The sequence below is a fragment of the Prinia subflava genome, chromosome 11, assembly GCF_021018805.1.
Source record: "Prinia subflava isolate CZ2003 ecotype Zambia chromosome 11, Cam_Psub_1.2, whole genome shotgun sequence".
Taxonomy (NCBI): domain Eukaryota; kingdom Metazoa; phylum Chordata; class Aves; order Passeriformes; family Cisticolidae; genus Prinia; species Prinia subflava.
The window spans coordinates 16,752,203-16,766,781 of NC_086257.1; the positions used below are offsets into that span (position 1 = coordinate 16,752,203).

The 14,579-nt window shown below is 62.3% G+C and overlaps 1 protein-coding gene across 1 annotated transcript; it reads right to left on the reverse strand.

The window, feature by feature from the left end:
• Positions 1 to 190: 190 nt before the first annotated feature.
• Positions 191 to 13,054, reverse strand: ECEL1 (endothelin converting enzyme like 1). The gene is made up of 18 exons (XM_063408386.1): positions 10,160 to 13,054; positions 7,845 to 8,730; positions 5,953 to 6,021; positions 5,689 to 5,799; positions 5,010 to 5,102; positions 4,656 to 4,780; positions 4,072 to 4,294; positions 3,833 to 3,931; positions 3,662 to 3,736; positions 3,111 to 3,214; positions 2,842 to 2,900; positions 2,638 to 2,689; positions 2,468 to 2,535; positions 2,196 to 2,320; positions 1,883 to 1,948; positions 1,587 to 1,682; positions 986 to 1,062; positions 191 to 739 (listed from the first exon to the last, which is right to left on the reverse strand). The coding sequence occupies exons 2-18, from the start codon at positions 8,586 to 8,588 to the stop codon at positions 640 to 642; spliced, it is 2,286 nt and encodes a 761-aa protein (XP_063264456.1). The 5' UTR covers positions 8,589 to 8,730; positions 10,160 to 13,054; the 3' UTR covers positions 191 to 639.
• Between the last annotated feature and the right edge of the window lie 1,525 nt (positions 13,055 to 14,579).

Here is a 14,579-nt window from a genome sequence, read left to right on the forward strand (position 1 = left end):
GGGTGCTGCCCACTGCTCCCATCCCCTGGCCACGGCCCCTGGCAACCACCCAGCATATCCAGTGCTTTATTGACCAGAAACAGCAGCGAAAAATACAGCAGTGTCCATGTGCCCCCGCTCCCAGGCTGGCTGGCATCGCCCGCCCCAGCTCCACCGCTGTGCCCCACCCCGGCAGGGCTGGTGCATGGACTGGATGGGGCTGGCAGGGAGGGCACCACGCAGGGGAGGATTTTGGCATGGGGCAGCCCCATGGTATCTCTGGAGTCCTCCCCTGCCTTGACTGACGCTGGGATGGATGTGGTAGGGCTGGGCGAAGGGTTTGGGGTGGGTGAACAGAAAAGGGGGTACAGGGGTGCCTGGGTGTGCCCTCGTTCCTCCATGGGGAATGAGGACCCCTCAGTGTGCAGGGCAGTGGGTAGGAGGGGGATGGGCAGGAGGCAGCTGCCCAACCCAAGTGTCTCTGCTGCCTACACCCCTATTGCAGGTGTCTGCCTTTGGGGTGACCCCCTGTGACACCCAAGGGTGCCCCCCTTACCTGGAGAATAGAAAGGGGAGATTGGAAGTTGGGGAGTGGGCACAGGGTGTCACTTAGGCAGGGGTGGGGATGGAGGGTCCCAGCCTGCTGGAGGGGCACCAGCCTCACCACACTGAGCACTTGTGCACCGGGTTCATGGGCGAGTTCTTGGGGCAGTGGAAAACCCGTCCAAACTCCTCAAACTGCGAGACACTTCCCAGGACCCTGCCGGGAGAGGGGAGGACCTCAGAGCTGGGCACCCCCTGCCCCCCGCACTGCAGCCTTGCACCCCGCTCAGGGCACGTGCTCACCCCAGCGGCACCCCAACCCCCGCCCCAGGGGTATCACCCAAAATGTGCTGGCACCAGCACTGCAAAGGGTGCTCATCCCACTTTGCACAGCACTGACATCTGTGGGGAAGGTTGGCACCCACCATGCCCCCAGCCCTCCCCATTTTGGGAGCCACAGTACCTGTAGTGCTCCGGGGCGTGCTTGTCTGTCAGCACCTGCAGGTAGATGGACTGGGATCGCCGCTTGATGCACCAGTTCTGCAGCGGAGAAAGGTTCCATGGACAAGCCACACAGGGCACCCTGGGTCCTGGACACCAGGACATGATGGCCCTTCTGGCTGCTAGGAATTGAGGGCAGTGATGCCCTGGTTGAATTTGTTATTGTAGGGTCTCACAGGAGCCTGTGTATGTGGTATAAATGGTTTTGGAGAACGTGGAGTGATGTTTGTTATTGTAGGGTCTCTGGGGTTGTAAGCTGCCTGGCTGCAGTGCTTCCTAGAATTTTGGGATGGTATGCATTTGTTACTGTGGAGCCTCTGGAAGTCATAGGGGACACACTAATTTGTTACTGTGGGGTCCAGGGAAGAACAGGACAGTGTGGGGTACTTGGTCAGGGCTGAGCTCTGTACCTGAGCCCAGGCCCTGCTGATGCAGCCAAGCCCAGCTCCTGGCCATGAGCCCCAGTCCCCCAGGGCTCTCTCCCCATCCCTTTGGGCCGCTGGCCCCACACAAGGTGATCCTCCTGCCCCAATACCTGTTACATGTGAGGAGGACAGGCTCACCTGGGCAAAGGCGATGAAGAAGAGCTGGTCGTGTGTGTATTTCATGTGGTGCAGGGGGTGCTCGGGGCCGTGCTCCCGCACCCACTTCTGGTAGGCCTGGAGAACAAGGGCTGCCCTCAGCATGGGCTGGACACTCCCCCAAACCCACCCTGAGCCCACTCCCAAGCCCCCAGCAACCAGGATCATGCCCACCCTTTGCTGCAGGGAGTAAGGAGGGGTTGGGGGGTCTCCTGCCCACTCAATAGGGTTGGCATAACCCATGGCAGCTGCCCCAGCCAGGCTGGAGGGACACTTACGTAGTAGGCGAGTTTGAGCCCCCCCATGTCAGCAATGTTCTCTCCCAGTGTGTGTTTGCCATTCACCTGCCAAGAGAGGAGAAATGACAGCATGAACAGAGGTGTCCCCATCCCCACCTTGGCACCGAGGCTGCACCCAGTGCCCTGAGGAATTTCCAAGCTAAGGTGTGATGAGTTGTTGGGTCTCAGGGCTGGGCTGGGCAGAGCCAGCTCTCCTGCAGGCACCCAGCCCTAAGCAACGGAGCAGCAGGGACCCCACCGTGGGACCGTCGTGTTCTGCTGGGCATTGCCGGGCAGGAGAGGGGGGTCTCACCCTCTGGTTGTAGACGGTGAAGTTGTCGTAGAGGTTGACGATGCATTGCGCCTTCTTCAGGAACTTGCTGTACGAGCGCTCCGTCCACCAGTGCACCAGGTTCCCATGCCGGTCGTACTGTCCCCCTGCCAAGGCAACCGCCATCTCCAACAGTCCCCAGGGATCCAGGCGTCCTGCCTGGCTGCCCCACCCCACCCTCCCATCCGGGCTGGACACAGGAGGGACCCTCACCCCACCCTCCCATCCGGGCTGGACACAGGAGGGACCCTCACCCCAGTCATCGTAGCCATGGGTCAGCTCGTGCCCAATGATGGTGCCAATCCCACCATAGTTCAGAGACCTGTTGAGTGGGGACCAGAGGTGAGAGGGGGGGAGAGCAGGGCGCTGGCAGGGATGGGGGTGACCCCATGACCCCTCAGCCACCCCCCAGCCCCACACTCACTGCGGGAACTCGGGGTCGTAGAGGGTGGGCTGCAGGATGCCAGCAGGGAACACTGGGGACACAGGAGAACATTGCAGCTGGGTGTCACCCTGCCCTGTACCCACCCACAGCACCACCCGGCACCAGGGGACCCTGGGCCTTATCCCCATCCCAGATCCTCCCCGCTCCCGCCCCGGGGGCGGATCGGGGGCGGGCAGTGCTCACCCATCTGGTTCTTGTTGGGCAGGTAGTAGGCGTTCAGCGCCTGGGGAGGCAGCAGCCACCTGCAGGGAGAGACAGCAGTGCCGGGCTGCAGAGCACCGAGGGACGTGGAAGTGCCGTCCCTTTGCACAGCTGGGAACAGGGGGGCATTCCTGGCATCCCTGTGCCCTTTTGCCTACACCCTGTGGGGTGCATCTGGGCATGGGGACAGGGGACACTGGTGGCACCATGCTGGGCCCCTCCATTCTCCCCCAGGGCAAGGGGATACCCACACAGACTTGTCCACCTCCTGCCGGATCTTCTTCACCGAGAGCCTGATGCCGAAGGCGATGCTGTTGAGGATGTTCTTGAAGTAGGTCTTCTCATCCACCTCAAACTGGGGGGGCACAGTCACATCAGGGGAGATGCCAGCCCCAAGAGTGTGTGTGCAGGCCTGTGGTGTCCTCCTGCCCCTGTGAGCCTTGGTGACCGTGTGGATATGTCACAAGTGTGTTCTCATGTCCCATGCTGTGTGCCTACAGGGGCAGCTGTTTCTCTGTCAGCTCCGTGAGGTCCCTGAGCAACACCAGCACCCCCAGCCCTTGCGGAGGATGGGGCTGAGCTCCAAGGGCTGCAGTGTGGGGAAGGAGACACCATCCCATGCCCCAGGGCAGTGTGGTGTGGGGCACTGCTGGTGTGGGGCACTCTGCCAGCAGTGAGCACAGTGAGCACCAGGAGGGGCCTTGTTTTGGGGTGGCATCCCCACAGACCCTGATGCAGATGTGGGGACCATCTTCCCCCACCACGTGCCCATGCCCTCACATGCTCCTGGGCTAGCCCTTGCCTCATATTCCTTGTCGATGGCCTCTGGCTTCAGGAGGAAATCGGGGTACCCAATCATCACCATCATATACCGGAGCTGTGGGCAAAATGAGTGGTGGGTTCAGGCCCCTGTCTGTTGTGTCCCCATGCTGGTGATGGGGCCAAGACACGAGTGCATGCTAGGGGCCACTACCTTGGCCCTGGCTGCTCTCCGTGTCTCCTCGTCCATCCAGTCCAGCTCATCCAGGCGCTGGTCAAGGATGTATTTGATGTCCTCCACCAGCTGCTGCACCTATGGTGGGTCACCATGGTGCTGGCACGGCATCCCCACCATCCCTCACCAGGCAGACAGCCCTTGGTGAGGGCAGTAGGCACTTTGCCAAGGTGATGGAAGATGGTGGTGGCTTCATGCCCATAGGCAGCATCACCTACCTTGGCTTTGCTGGCAGAGGAGAAGTGCTCCTCGACGAAGAGAGCTCCCAGGGCCATGCCGAAGTGCTTGTTGGCCTGGCTCAGGCAAATCTTACCGGGCTCAAGCTGCTTCTCGTTGCCCTCCATCTCCTTGGAGAGCTCATGGATGGCATCACGGAAGGGGGTGGAGAGGTGCTCGCTCAGCACCACCACGATGCGCCACAGCATGTAGTTGTGAAGGATCCTGTGACAGGGACAGGTCAGCCCTCAGCACGTCCCCAGGCACAGGGGAGGGTGGGAGCATGCGCCAGGATGGGGACACCCCTGCTTGGGGACACCTCTGTGCAGCGACACAGGGTGGCCATGGCAGGTGGGGCACAGGGACAGTGTGGCACCATGTCCCTCCCTGATGTGTGGTGAGCCTGGTGACCTCTAGCACGAGTGGCTCACCAGGTGACCAGGATGCTCACAACAGTGCCCTTCCCCACAAGCTTTCCCAGATTTTCTGTGCCTGAACCAGGAGGAGGTTCCAGCCACAACCATCCTGTGCCCCCTGCCAGGCTGGGGAAGGTGCCAGGGGCACAGGGGGTGCCAGCCCCCCTCACCTGCTGGGTGTCACCCGGATGAGGTCGGACACCTTGTGCATGTAGTCGGTGGCCAGCAGCACCACCTCCTCCTCCTCTGAGAAGTTGTCATGGAAGATGCGGTCCAGCAGGCGCTTCCACTTGAGCTGCCAGGGCAGGCACTGTCAGGGGGGCTTGGGGACCCCCACTCCGTGCCACCCTGGAGGGGACCCCCTCCAGGCTTTCCAGCCTCCCATCAGAGGAGTGCATTATCCTCAAGTGGGTTTAACTGGGACAAGTGGTGGGCATTGAGGGCATGGAGCAGGGGGACAGGGCCAAGTGTGGGGCACAGGCAGACGGGTGACAGGGGGACAGGCTGGCACCAGGGGTTCTCACCGTGGGAGTGATGCGCTGCAGCTCAGCCAGGGTCACTTTGTGGTACATGCTGCCCACGTCCCTCCGCACGTCGTCATACTCGGACACCGTGATCTGCACAGGGTGGGCGTGGCTGTCACCATCCCACTGCCCACCTTGAGGGTGACACAGGGATAGTGCCCTGGGAGGGGGCACAGCTCTGGGGCAACAGGGCATCTCTGATGTGGGTACTGACCCACATCCTTCCCACTCCCTGCCCCAGGAACCCTCTCCTGCCAGTGGGACCCTGAGGGCTGGTCAAAAGGTCCCCAAGGAATTGGGTTATCTAAGGAATGGGCACACACACCTCCCCCCAAGGTCCAGATTGAAGTCCCCAAGACCTGGGCATGAAGTCCACAAGGACCCAGAGTGGCCTCACAAGGAGGAGATGTGGGGCTGGAGTGGTTGTCCTAAGGGCTGGGACTGGGGGTTCTCAGGATGTGGGACTGGGTCCATGAAGCTCTGCCCTGAGGTGCTCAAGAGGCTGAGATCCCCATGTTCCAGGTATGAAGGTCCCCAAGGGCTGGGAGTGGAAGTCCCCATGAAGGTATTGGAATGGGACTGCTCAGGAGCAGATAGGGACATCCCCAAAAATCTGTGACTGAGATGTCCAAGGGCTGAACAAGGGTGCCCCAAAGTTCCTGGCACGCATCCCCCTCACATTGGCGAGGTGCTGCTCCAGCTGCAGGATCTCCTGGGCTTTCTGCTCCACGTTCTCAGCTCCGAGGAGGGTGAGCAGTCGCTCCATGAACACTCGGTATGCAGCCAGGATCTGTTCAGAGGGAAGGGATGCTCAGTGCCACCTCCACTGTCCTGTGGCACCCCAGTCCCTGGTGCTGCTGGCAGTGGGGTGCCCTCTGTCTGCCAACCATGCTGTGCTGGTCCCTCTCCTGGTGTCCCCAAGGCATCGTTGTGCCCCCCTCACCTTCTCGCTCTCCTCATCCTGCCCCAGGTAGAGGGTCCGTTCAGGCAGGGTCAGCCCGTCCTGGTCGATCTGGGGGCAAGAGAGAGGAGCAGTGGGTGAGCAGAGGGAGGGGGCTGTGCTGAGCCAGGCACCCCTCACCTTCCCCATATCACAGAGTGCCCCTGGTGTCCCTGGAGCTGAGGGATGGCAATGTGCTGGAACAGCCCCAGGAATGGGCACGTTGGTGCCTCAGTTTCCCTCCTGCTAGAAGCTGCTGGAACTGCAACAGGCAGCATGCAACAAGCTGAGAGTGCTGGGCAGAGAGCAGCCCCCTGCTCCATGGCCTGACTGGCACATAGGCTGCCTCATAGCCTGCCCTATGCTGCCACCACTCTCTGCCCCACCCCTGCTGCCCGGTGTCCCCCCACCTGCCCTGTGGCCAGCCTGACTCTTGTGCTGCAGCCTGCATGGTGAGCTGCATGGACACCCCCTCTTCACACACACTCCTGCTGTGCTGCAACCACGGGCACAGCCTCCAGCCCATACACACACCTGAGCACACTTACAGGTATGTGCATGCTCACACACACACAAGCACACGGGTAACTCGCCCCTCTGGACACTCCTATGGATACTCACATCCCCACACATGCACCATCCGTTCTACCCCTGCTCTATGCACACACACACACGCACATACACAGAGAAACAGGCACCCTCTCCTCTGTCTCAGCTCCCCGCAACTCACTTCACCAGCCCCCCTCCACTCACACAGCCGCAGCGCTGCTCGCACACCCACGGGACCTCCAGCCTTCCTCCCCGATCTCCCCCATCACCCCTGCCCCCTTTGCTTTCCCAGACGGGTGCTGAACCCTGCAGCCCTCACACACACCCCCTCGTACACCCTGTCCACTCACACCCATCGCACGCCCACCCCCAATCACACCCCCTGACATCCCAAGCCTTGACCCCCAGCCCTGGCTGTCACACCCATCTCCCCCCCACGCCCACGGTGTCCCACCCCGCGCGCTCCCGGTCCCCTCAGCCTGGCCACCCTTTCCCTGTGACAGACGCTCCCTCTAGTGTTACACACGCGCGGCACGGAGCCGGCAGCGCGCCCCGGCCCCGCACACCCGCTCACACTCATATCCCACACCCTACCATCTCACAGGGAACGGGGCGGCTCGTCCCCACCCCTGTGTCCCCTCAATGCCCTCGCCATCACTACCGCCTCGTCCCCAGCACGCTGTCACTGTGCACACCCGTGCCCACCCTGTCCCTGCTATGCCACCTCCGTGCCCATCCCTGCCATGCCATTGCTGTGCTCCCACCATGCCCACCACTGCACCCCCACGCCCACCAAGAGACTTGGCCAGCCAGATAAAGGCCACCTGTACTCTGGTGGCACCACAGGGTGAGGGACATGGTCTGGCAGGGGTGGGAAAGACTGAGAAAGCCATGGGAAAATGCCCTGGCACAGTGCTGTGGGCTTGGGGGGCACCTCTCTGCCCCTGCCTGGGGCTTGCCCCCTGTGTGCAGATGGCAGCCACAATGCCAAGGTGAGGGGCTTGGCTGCCAGAACTCTGGAGTCCCTGGCGCCCTGCTAGGCTGTCCCCAGCACTTAGGCAGGTGACACTGCCTCACTCTGTACGTGCCCCTGCCTGTGTCCCCAGCCCTGTCCTGGAGGTGCCACCCACACCCCAGGGTAGCCTAACACAGGGGCCCCATGCTGGGAGGGCAGGAGGATCCCCAGGGACAGGAGGGGTCCCCACCACAGCCGTCTGCTCTAGCCAAGCCCACACACTGCGGAGGCACCCAGAGCCACTGCAACAAGGACAGTGACATCAGGCAGGTGTCAGCGGCACTGCTGGGTGGCTGGGGCAGGGGCAGCCGCAGGGGCACGGTGCCCTCACCCGGATGACGTAGCGGGAAGTGTTCCTCTCGTCCAGGCTGACGGTGAGGGAGAAGAGCACGGCAGCACTGTAGACCCCCTGTGTCTTGTAGAGCAGCTCGTTGATGTCCCTGCGGTCCGCAGGGGCGTCCCAGCCACCACACTCCCCAATGACCTCCAGCATGGGCCGGGGGCCGAGCCGATCGATCTCCGCCCGGTCCAGGCACGAGCGGAAAAACTCCTTGACCTTCCTCTCTGCCGAGGCGCGGGCCCGGCGCCGCACGGGGCGGCTCAGCAGCGCTCGCAGCTTGGCCTCGTTCTGCTCGGCGATGGCCCCGATGGTGCCGTACACCAGCTTGTCCTCGGGGATGCCGTGTCGCCGGAGCCAGCCCCCGCAGGCGAAGGAGTAGAAGTCCTGGCAAGGGTCGATGGTAGCATCCATGTTGGCGCTTAGGAAGCGGGATGCTCGCAGGAAGGCCTTCTTCTCCTGGCACCCCTCCAGGCAGTAGCTGTCCCCTTCGGCCGCCAGGTACTTGAGGACCAACATGCACGTCAGGATGACGCAGAGCCCCGCAGCGAAGACCAGCCCTGAGAGCAGACAGACCTCCCGGCGGCTCCAGCGCGGCAGCCCCCCACGGCGCTTCTTGGCCCCTGCGCCCAGCTGCAGGGCAAAGCCATTGGGCAGGGTCCCGCTCTGGTACTTGCTCACGTACTTCACCTCCTGAAACTCATCATAGTGTGCTGTCAACGAGTAGGTCTTCTCCATGGCCGGGGATGGGGGTCCTCGCCAGCGGCACTGGTGCAAGGGGCTCAGGGCAGGTGGAGGGCAGGCTCAGGCAGCCCACAGTTCATGCTGGAGCTGTGCCTGCCACCGGGAAGTGGTGATGTCCGGGTGAGTCAGGAAGCTCCTGGAAAAGACAGAGGAGATGGATGAGGGAGAGTTTGGGAGGAGCAAGGGCGGGGGGGGTTGCTTCTTGTCATTGCTGCCTGTATGTCCATCCCTATGTATGCCCCACTGCTGGCACTGGGACTGTCCATAGTGCCAGGAGCACGGTGGTACTTCTACCCCATGGCTGCCCCTCTGCCAATTCTTTTGTTGACAGGGCAGGGTCCTACCTGTCTGATGGTAGGTTTCAGTCCCTGGCACAGCCAGTCTCACACCCCACCACACCCACACAGAGCACCCATGCTGGGTGTATGTCCAGGGTGTTCCAGCAAACCCAAACTCAGCTCCACGAGAACCCTTCCCAACCAGAGGGAGCACAAGGGCTGCCAGCCCCTCTCAGTGGGGTATGGATGTGGTGAGCAGCTTGGGGAAAAGGGGCTTTGGGGAGATTTGTGAGAGGAGGCATTGGGTTGGGGTGCTATGGGCTGGGTCAGGTTTTGTGGCCCAGGTTTTTGTTGGGTTGCATGGATGGTGCTGTGCCGTGGTGGGTGGTGTTGCATTGTGCTGTGTGGGGTGGTGGTTAGCCGTGTTGCATTGCGTTGTGTCAAACTGTGGCACTGTGCGTGATGTGTGGACAAAGTTAATTCCAGTCTGGGGGGAGCCCTGGACCCCATGGACACCTCACAGCATTCCCCCACAGTCACCACCACCATCCACCCAACCCCTCTCCCTCCACTGGATAGTGCCCGACAGGCAGGGGTGTCTGTCAGGGGTGACATGCTGGGAAGGAGGGGGTCTGCCCATGGAAAAAGGAGGGTGGGGACATAGATGGGTTGAGGGGGGGCTTCAAAAGGAGACCTCGCTTCTTGCTTGGTGCAGAATTGTATCCGGATTTGCAGGTGAGGGAGGACAGGTTGGGGACAAAGAGCTGCTTGGGAGGTGGCCAGTATCCCCGCAGCAGGGCTCCCCCGCGCCCCCGTTCCTTCCACAACTTGGGCGAAGTTGTGCCCCAGCGCAGCAGCTCGGCAGTGCCCGTGCCAGGGAGCTGCTGCCGTCGGAAAGTTAGCGGGGACCGCAGCCGGCACGGCAAAGCGTGGGGGGGCCAGGGGGCTGCCCAGGAAGCTCGAGGAATGCCGCTCAGTGCGCTGCCCGAGATGCTCAGGGGATGCTCGGGTTTCCCGGGGGATGCTGCCCGCGATGCTCGGAGGATGCTGCCTGCCCAGGATGTTCGGGAAGGTGCTTGCCGGGATGGTAGGGGGAATGCTCGGGAGGTGCTCGGGAGATGCCCGCCGGGATGATGTCTTTGGTGCTCGGGGGCATGCTCGCGTGTTGCTCGAGGGATGCTCGGGAAATGCTCCCCGGAATGATGCCCGGGATATTCGGGGGATGCTCGCGGAGTGCTCGCCGGCAGGCACGGGGACTGCTCCCCGGGCTGCTCGTGGGGTGCTCACCGAGGTACTCGCGGGATGCTGGGGGGATGATCTTCGTTCTGTTGCCCGTGAAGTGCGCGGGTGTTCGGGGGTCGCTCGTCGTTTGCTCACCGAGATACTTGGAGGATGCTCCCGGGATGCTGGGGCGACGCTGGGGGAATGCTCGGGGACGCTGTCCGGGATGCTCGGGGGGCCTTGGGGGTGCTCACCGGCTCTCTCGGGGGGTGTCAGGAGGCTGCCGGGGGCTGGCCGGCCCCGCGGCACCCGTCCGGCTGCGCGCCCCGCGCTCCGCTCCGCGCCCCGCGCCGCGGCTGGCGGAGCGGCGGGGCCGGAGGGAGGCGGCGGGGCGGGGAGGGGGTGGTGTCTCCAGCTCTCCCGCAGGCCAGGCTCCATTAACGAGATTATTATGCAAATGAAGCAGCCCTGTGCCACCCGCCAGCCTTACCTCATCCCCGCCGGCGGGGAGGTAGGGCAGGGGGGTCCCTGGGCTCCTGTACTGCGGGGGAGCTGGCACAGGGCTGGCAGTGCCAGTCCGCCTGGCATTCCCCGTCCGGGGACACTGCCGCCACTCCTCGGCAGCCGGACACCCAGGAGGGGCACGGGTGGGCACGGCCGACGGCCTGTGCCAGGAGCATCCCGGCAGCGCGGCACCCCCTCCCTGCCCGGGCACCCTGAGGGGTCTGTCCCGGTCCGGTCCCGTTCTGCCAGGGTGGGTGCAAGGGGCCAGGACTGTGGGTGGGCAGGACACAGAGCCTGGAAGGCTCCGGGTGAGAGGGTGGGCACGGGGGTGGCACGGGGTGGCACGAGGAGGAAGCCGTGCATTCAAACACACACGCGAAGGTCCGCGAATATTAAACTGCATTGCAGATAAATCCCCAACATAAATATCGTGAGCTGCTCTGCCACGGGGGGGCCCAGCAAGGAGATTTATAGCCCAGCAATTCCCACGGTGGCCCCCTGCAGTGCCTGGGTACTCTGGCCCCCCTGTGGCCGTCCTGCCTGTCGTGCTCAGGGGTGCCCTGCCACCCTCACCCTCCCGTGCCAGCACATCCCTGGGTGCTTAGAGGGGGCTCTGGGTCTCCTGGGTGCTGGGGAGGGACAGCACATACTGGGTGCTGTGCTGTGGCATGGGGCCCTGCTTGTCATGGCACAGGTGGTTCAGGGATGTGGGATGTACTGTCCTGTCCTGTGGGCCCTGGGCTGGCCACAGGCACAGCTCTCGATGCCTGGGGCTGCTGGGGCTGGGCTTTCCTGAGCTGGGTTGCTGGGCATGGCCCGGGCACTGTGCCTTCTGCAGCAGGGAGACACAGCATCATGGCACAGGCAGTGGCACATGTGTACATCACATGTACACCCACACACACGGACATACACCAGCACAGACACACACTCTGTGCCTCCACACACACCCTGGCACACTAAACACAAGTCCAGGTGCTGCAGCTCAGCTTTCACAGGGCACATGCCAAGGCAGAGAGAATCCTGAATCCCACAAGAGAGATGCCCCAGGCTTGGCATCCCAACCAGCCAGGTATCACCAACCCCGGTGGGATGCAAGGGCACCCAGTCAGGCTGCTTCATGGGTGGGCACAGGGAATCCAACCCTGCTGCTCCTGAGGGTGCTGGCTGGAAGATAGGGGCATGGGACTGGGTGCCATGCACCAGCCTCCCCATGCCTGCACTTACTCAGCCCCGAGACACACTTGGTACCTCGGCTGGAGCGTGATAGATGCACATGGGGGCGGGGGAGGGCCTGGTGTTATTAACAGCCCTGGGTATTGCTCCAACAGGGCTGTAAAAATTAAAGGCGTGTGGATATAAAATAATGGATAAATCTGAGCTGGCCGCAGAGCGCTGCTGTGTCCCGCAGGTGTTGGTATCTCAAAAATCCAGGGTACAGCAGGTGTGGGATGGGCACCTGTGTGTAAATATGGGGCATCAGGAAGTGCCTGCACTCACTTCCAAATGCTGACTTTCCCCAAAAAAGTCCACTGAGTGCCTCGAGAGGATGTGCAGGCAGTGGCAACCTGTGGAACTGGTACTGTGAGGCAAGCAGCTGCTGCTGAAGATGGGATGGAAGAAAAGAGTTTACTCCTTTGCAGACTGGGCTGAGGGACAAGGCACCTGCTTCTGGATGCCCAAGCACTGCCCAGCCCATGCACACCCAACAGCAGAATCCGTGCCATGGGGCCAACACACCCAGGGATCACCAGGTGGGTGTGACCATCCGTGGCCCAGCGCTCAGATCCCGAGCAGGCCCCGGGCAGCTCAGCTCGCCAGCCCCACTCCGCCCTGCCCATCCCGCGGGCCACCCCGCCGGCATCCTCATTTTCCCCAAGATTAGCTGCGGCGCGGGAGCCTCCGCGCATCGCCAGCAGGTGACAAATAAGATTTTTCCACTCTCCCGAGCACCCGGCATGGGTCTGTCATTGAAAATGCAAAGCAGCGCGGTGCCAACCTCCGCCAGCCGCCCTCACCTCTGTCAGCCCCTCAGTGCTGAGCATCCAGCCAGATGAACCCCCCACCATCACCACTAGACCCCGCTCCACCCGCTGCGCTCCCTCGGCAGAGCTGGGGTGCAGGGCATGGTGCCTTCACACCCAATAAAACAGGGCAGGTTCCCGGGGGGGTTCTTAGAGGGGTGCTAGTTTGGGAGTGTCAGCCGGGGTGGGCAACACGGACTCATGGTGTCCTTTGGGTGCACCCACATGTCTGGTGGAGGTTGGCATCAGTAAAGGGTTGTCCCTTAAAGGAAACACTTGGCCCAAAACTTGCCACTTGTTTAGGGTGGGCATCACCCCACAAGTTCCACCCCAAGGAGCCCCACCCCAGCACCCAAGGCAGGAGTACGAGAGTGCTCCACCCCACAGCTGGGTACATCCACCCATCACCCACAAGTCTCACCCATGGACTCACCTTTCCCAAACCCCTCAGTACCCACCCAACCCACCCCAAAACCCCTCGGTTTCCCCCGGCTCCAAGCCTGGCATCCCATTACTGCCGTGCCCCCAGCCCAGAGCAAGGCACTCCCGCAGCCCCACTCCCCCCCGCCGCCGCCGCGTCTCCCCTCCACTATTGTCAGAGGGTTGCCTCTGCCTCTGTCTGCGAAATTAATTCGGAGGTGGAGAGGGAGAATTATGTAAAGTGTGGTTATTCTGGAGCGGCGGGGGAAGTGCGGCTGATGGCAAAGTGCCTTTTTGTGTGTTTAATATGCATTTTTTTCCAGCGGTGCATTTTCAGGCGGGTAATTTGCTGTCTTTTCAGACCCCGATCAGTATCATTTCTCCGGCAATGACAGCTTTTATTTGCACTGAAATGAATGCTGCAAAATTTCCAAGAAATAGCCGAGGCCCTGTTGGCTGCCCACCCCCGCAGGGCCGGGGCATGGGCACCCACCCCCACAGCCCCCTGCCCACGGCCCTGCTTGGCAGAGGAGTCCTGGGGTTCTGGGCAGATGCGTGTGCCAGTTTGCACACGCTGAGTTCACAAGGGTGTGTGCTCCCCTGGCTCCCCCTTCCTGAGGCCCTGTGTGCACATCAGCATGTCACACCTGGGGGTGGGTATATTCACCCACACCAACGTGTGTGCACATACGGACACCCCTTGTGCTGTACAGAGCCCCCAGCACAGCCCCCCCTTCTATGTGCACATGCACGCACACTCTCTCCTTGTTTATGCATATCCCTGCCTGAACATGTATACACATACACACACACATCCCTCCTTGTGTGCTGGTGAACCCCCTCCCCACTTTGCATCCCCCTCAGACCTTGGCATAGCACCCCTGATCCAGAGCACTCAGCCAGCAGGAGGTTTTTGGGGTCCCCCATTCACCCCACTCTACCCCAGCACAGCCCAGCACTCGGGTAAATCAAGGCACAGAGGGGGCAGGCACAGATGGGTGCTCTCCTCACAGCCCATTCCCTCTGGGCACAGACAGCAATGGGTGGGAGTCTGGAGGAGATGCCGGGGTGTGAGTGTAGCTGTTTGTCTGCACCTTTGGATGTTGGGAAAGAGGAAAATGCTGTTTGTGTAGGTGTGTGCCGCGTGGGCGTTGCGTGCCAGAGCTGGTTTGCCGGAGCCGCGGTGCAGGCGTGCGGTGCTGCCTTGTCAGGGGCCGTGCTGCTGCATGTGCACACCTGGCTGTGCATGCGTGTGCCCGTGTCAGCCCCCTGCCCATGCCACCGTGTGTGTGCAGTGGTGCCACGGGCACACGTCTCCATGTCCGTGTGTGGGCATCTCTGACTGGGACAGCAGCCCTGGCTGTGCCCAGGCACATGGCCCAGGCATGGCATGGATGGTGTCACAGGGTGCCCACACGTGTGCAATGCTGCATCCCCATGCATTGCTGCATTCCCCTACAATGCTGTGGGGGCTCCACGGCCCTGAGCTTGGGGTCCCATACACCCCCAGCCCTGGGTCCCAAGCTGCAGAGGTGCTG

What these genes read in the sequence shown, in the direction of transcription:
- ECEL1 (XM_063408386.1), bottom strand. Translation starts at nt 8,588, where the DNA reads ATGGAGAAGACCTACTCGTTGACAGCACACTATGATGAGTTTCAGGAG. An exon ending in TGGAGCAGCACCTCGCCAAT is followed by an intron (nt 5,103 to 5,688) that starts GTGAGGGGGATG and finishes CACCCTGTGCAG; the next exon opens with ATCACGGTGTCCGAGTATGA. An exon ending in GCCCAACAAGAACCAGATGG is followed by an intron (nt 2,690 to 2,841) that starts GTGAGCACTGCC and finishes CTGTGTCCCCAG; the next exon opens with TGTTCCCTGCTGGCATCCTG.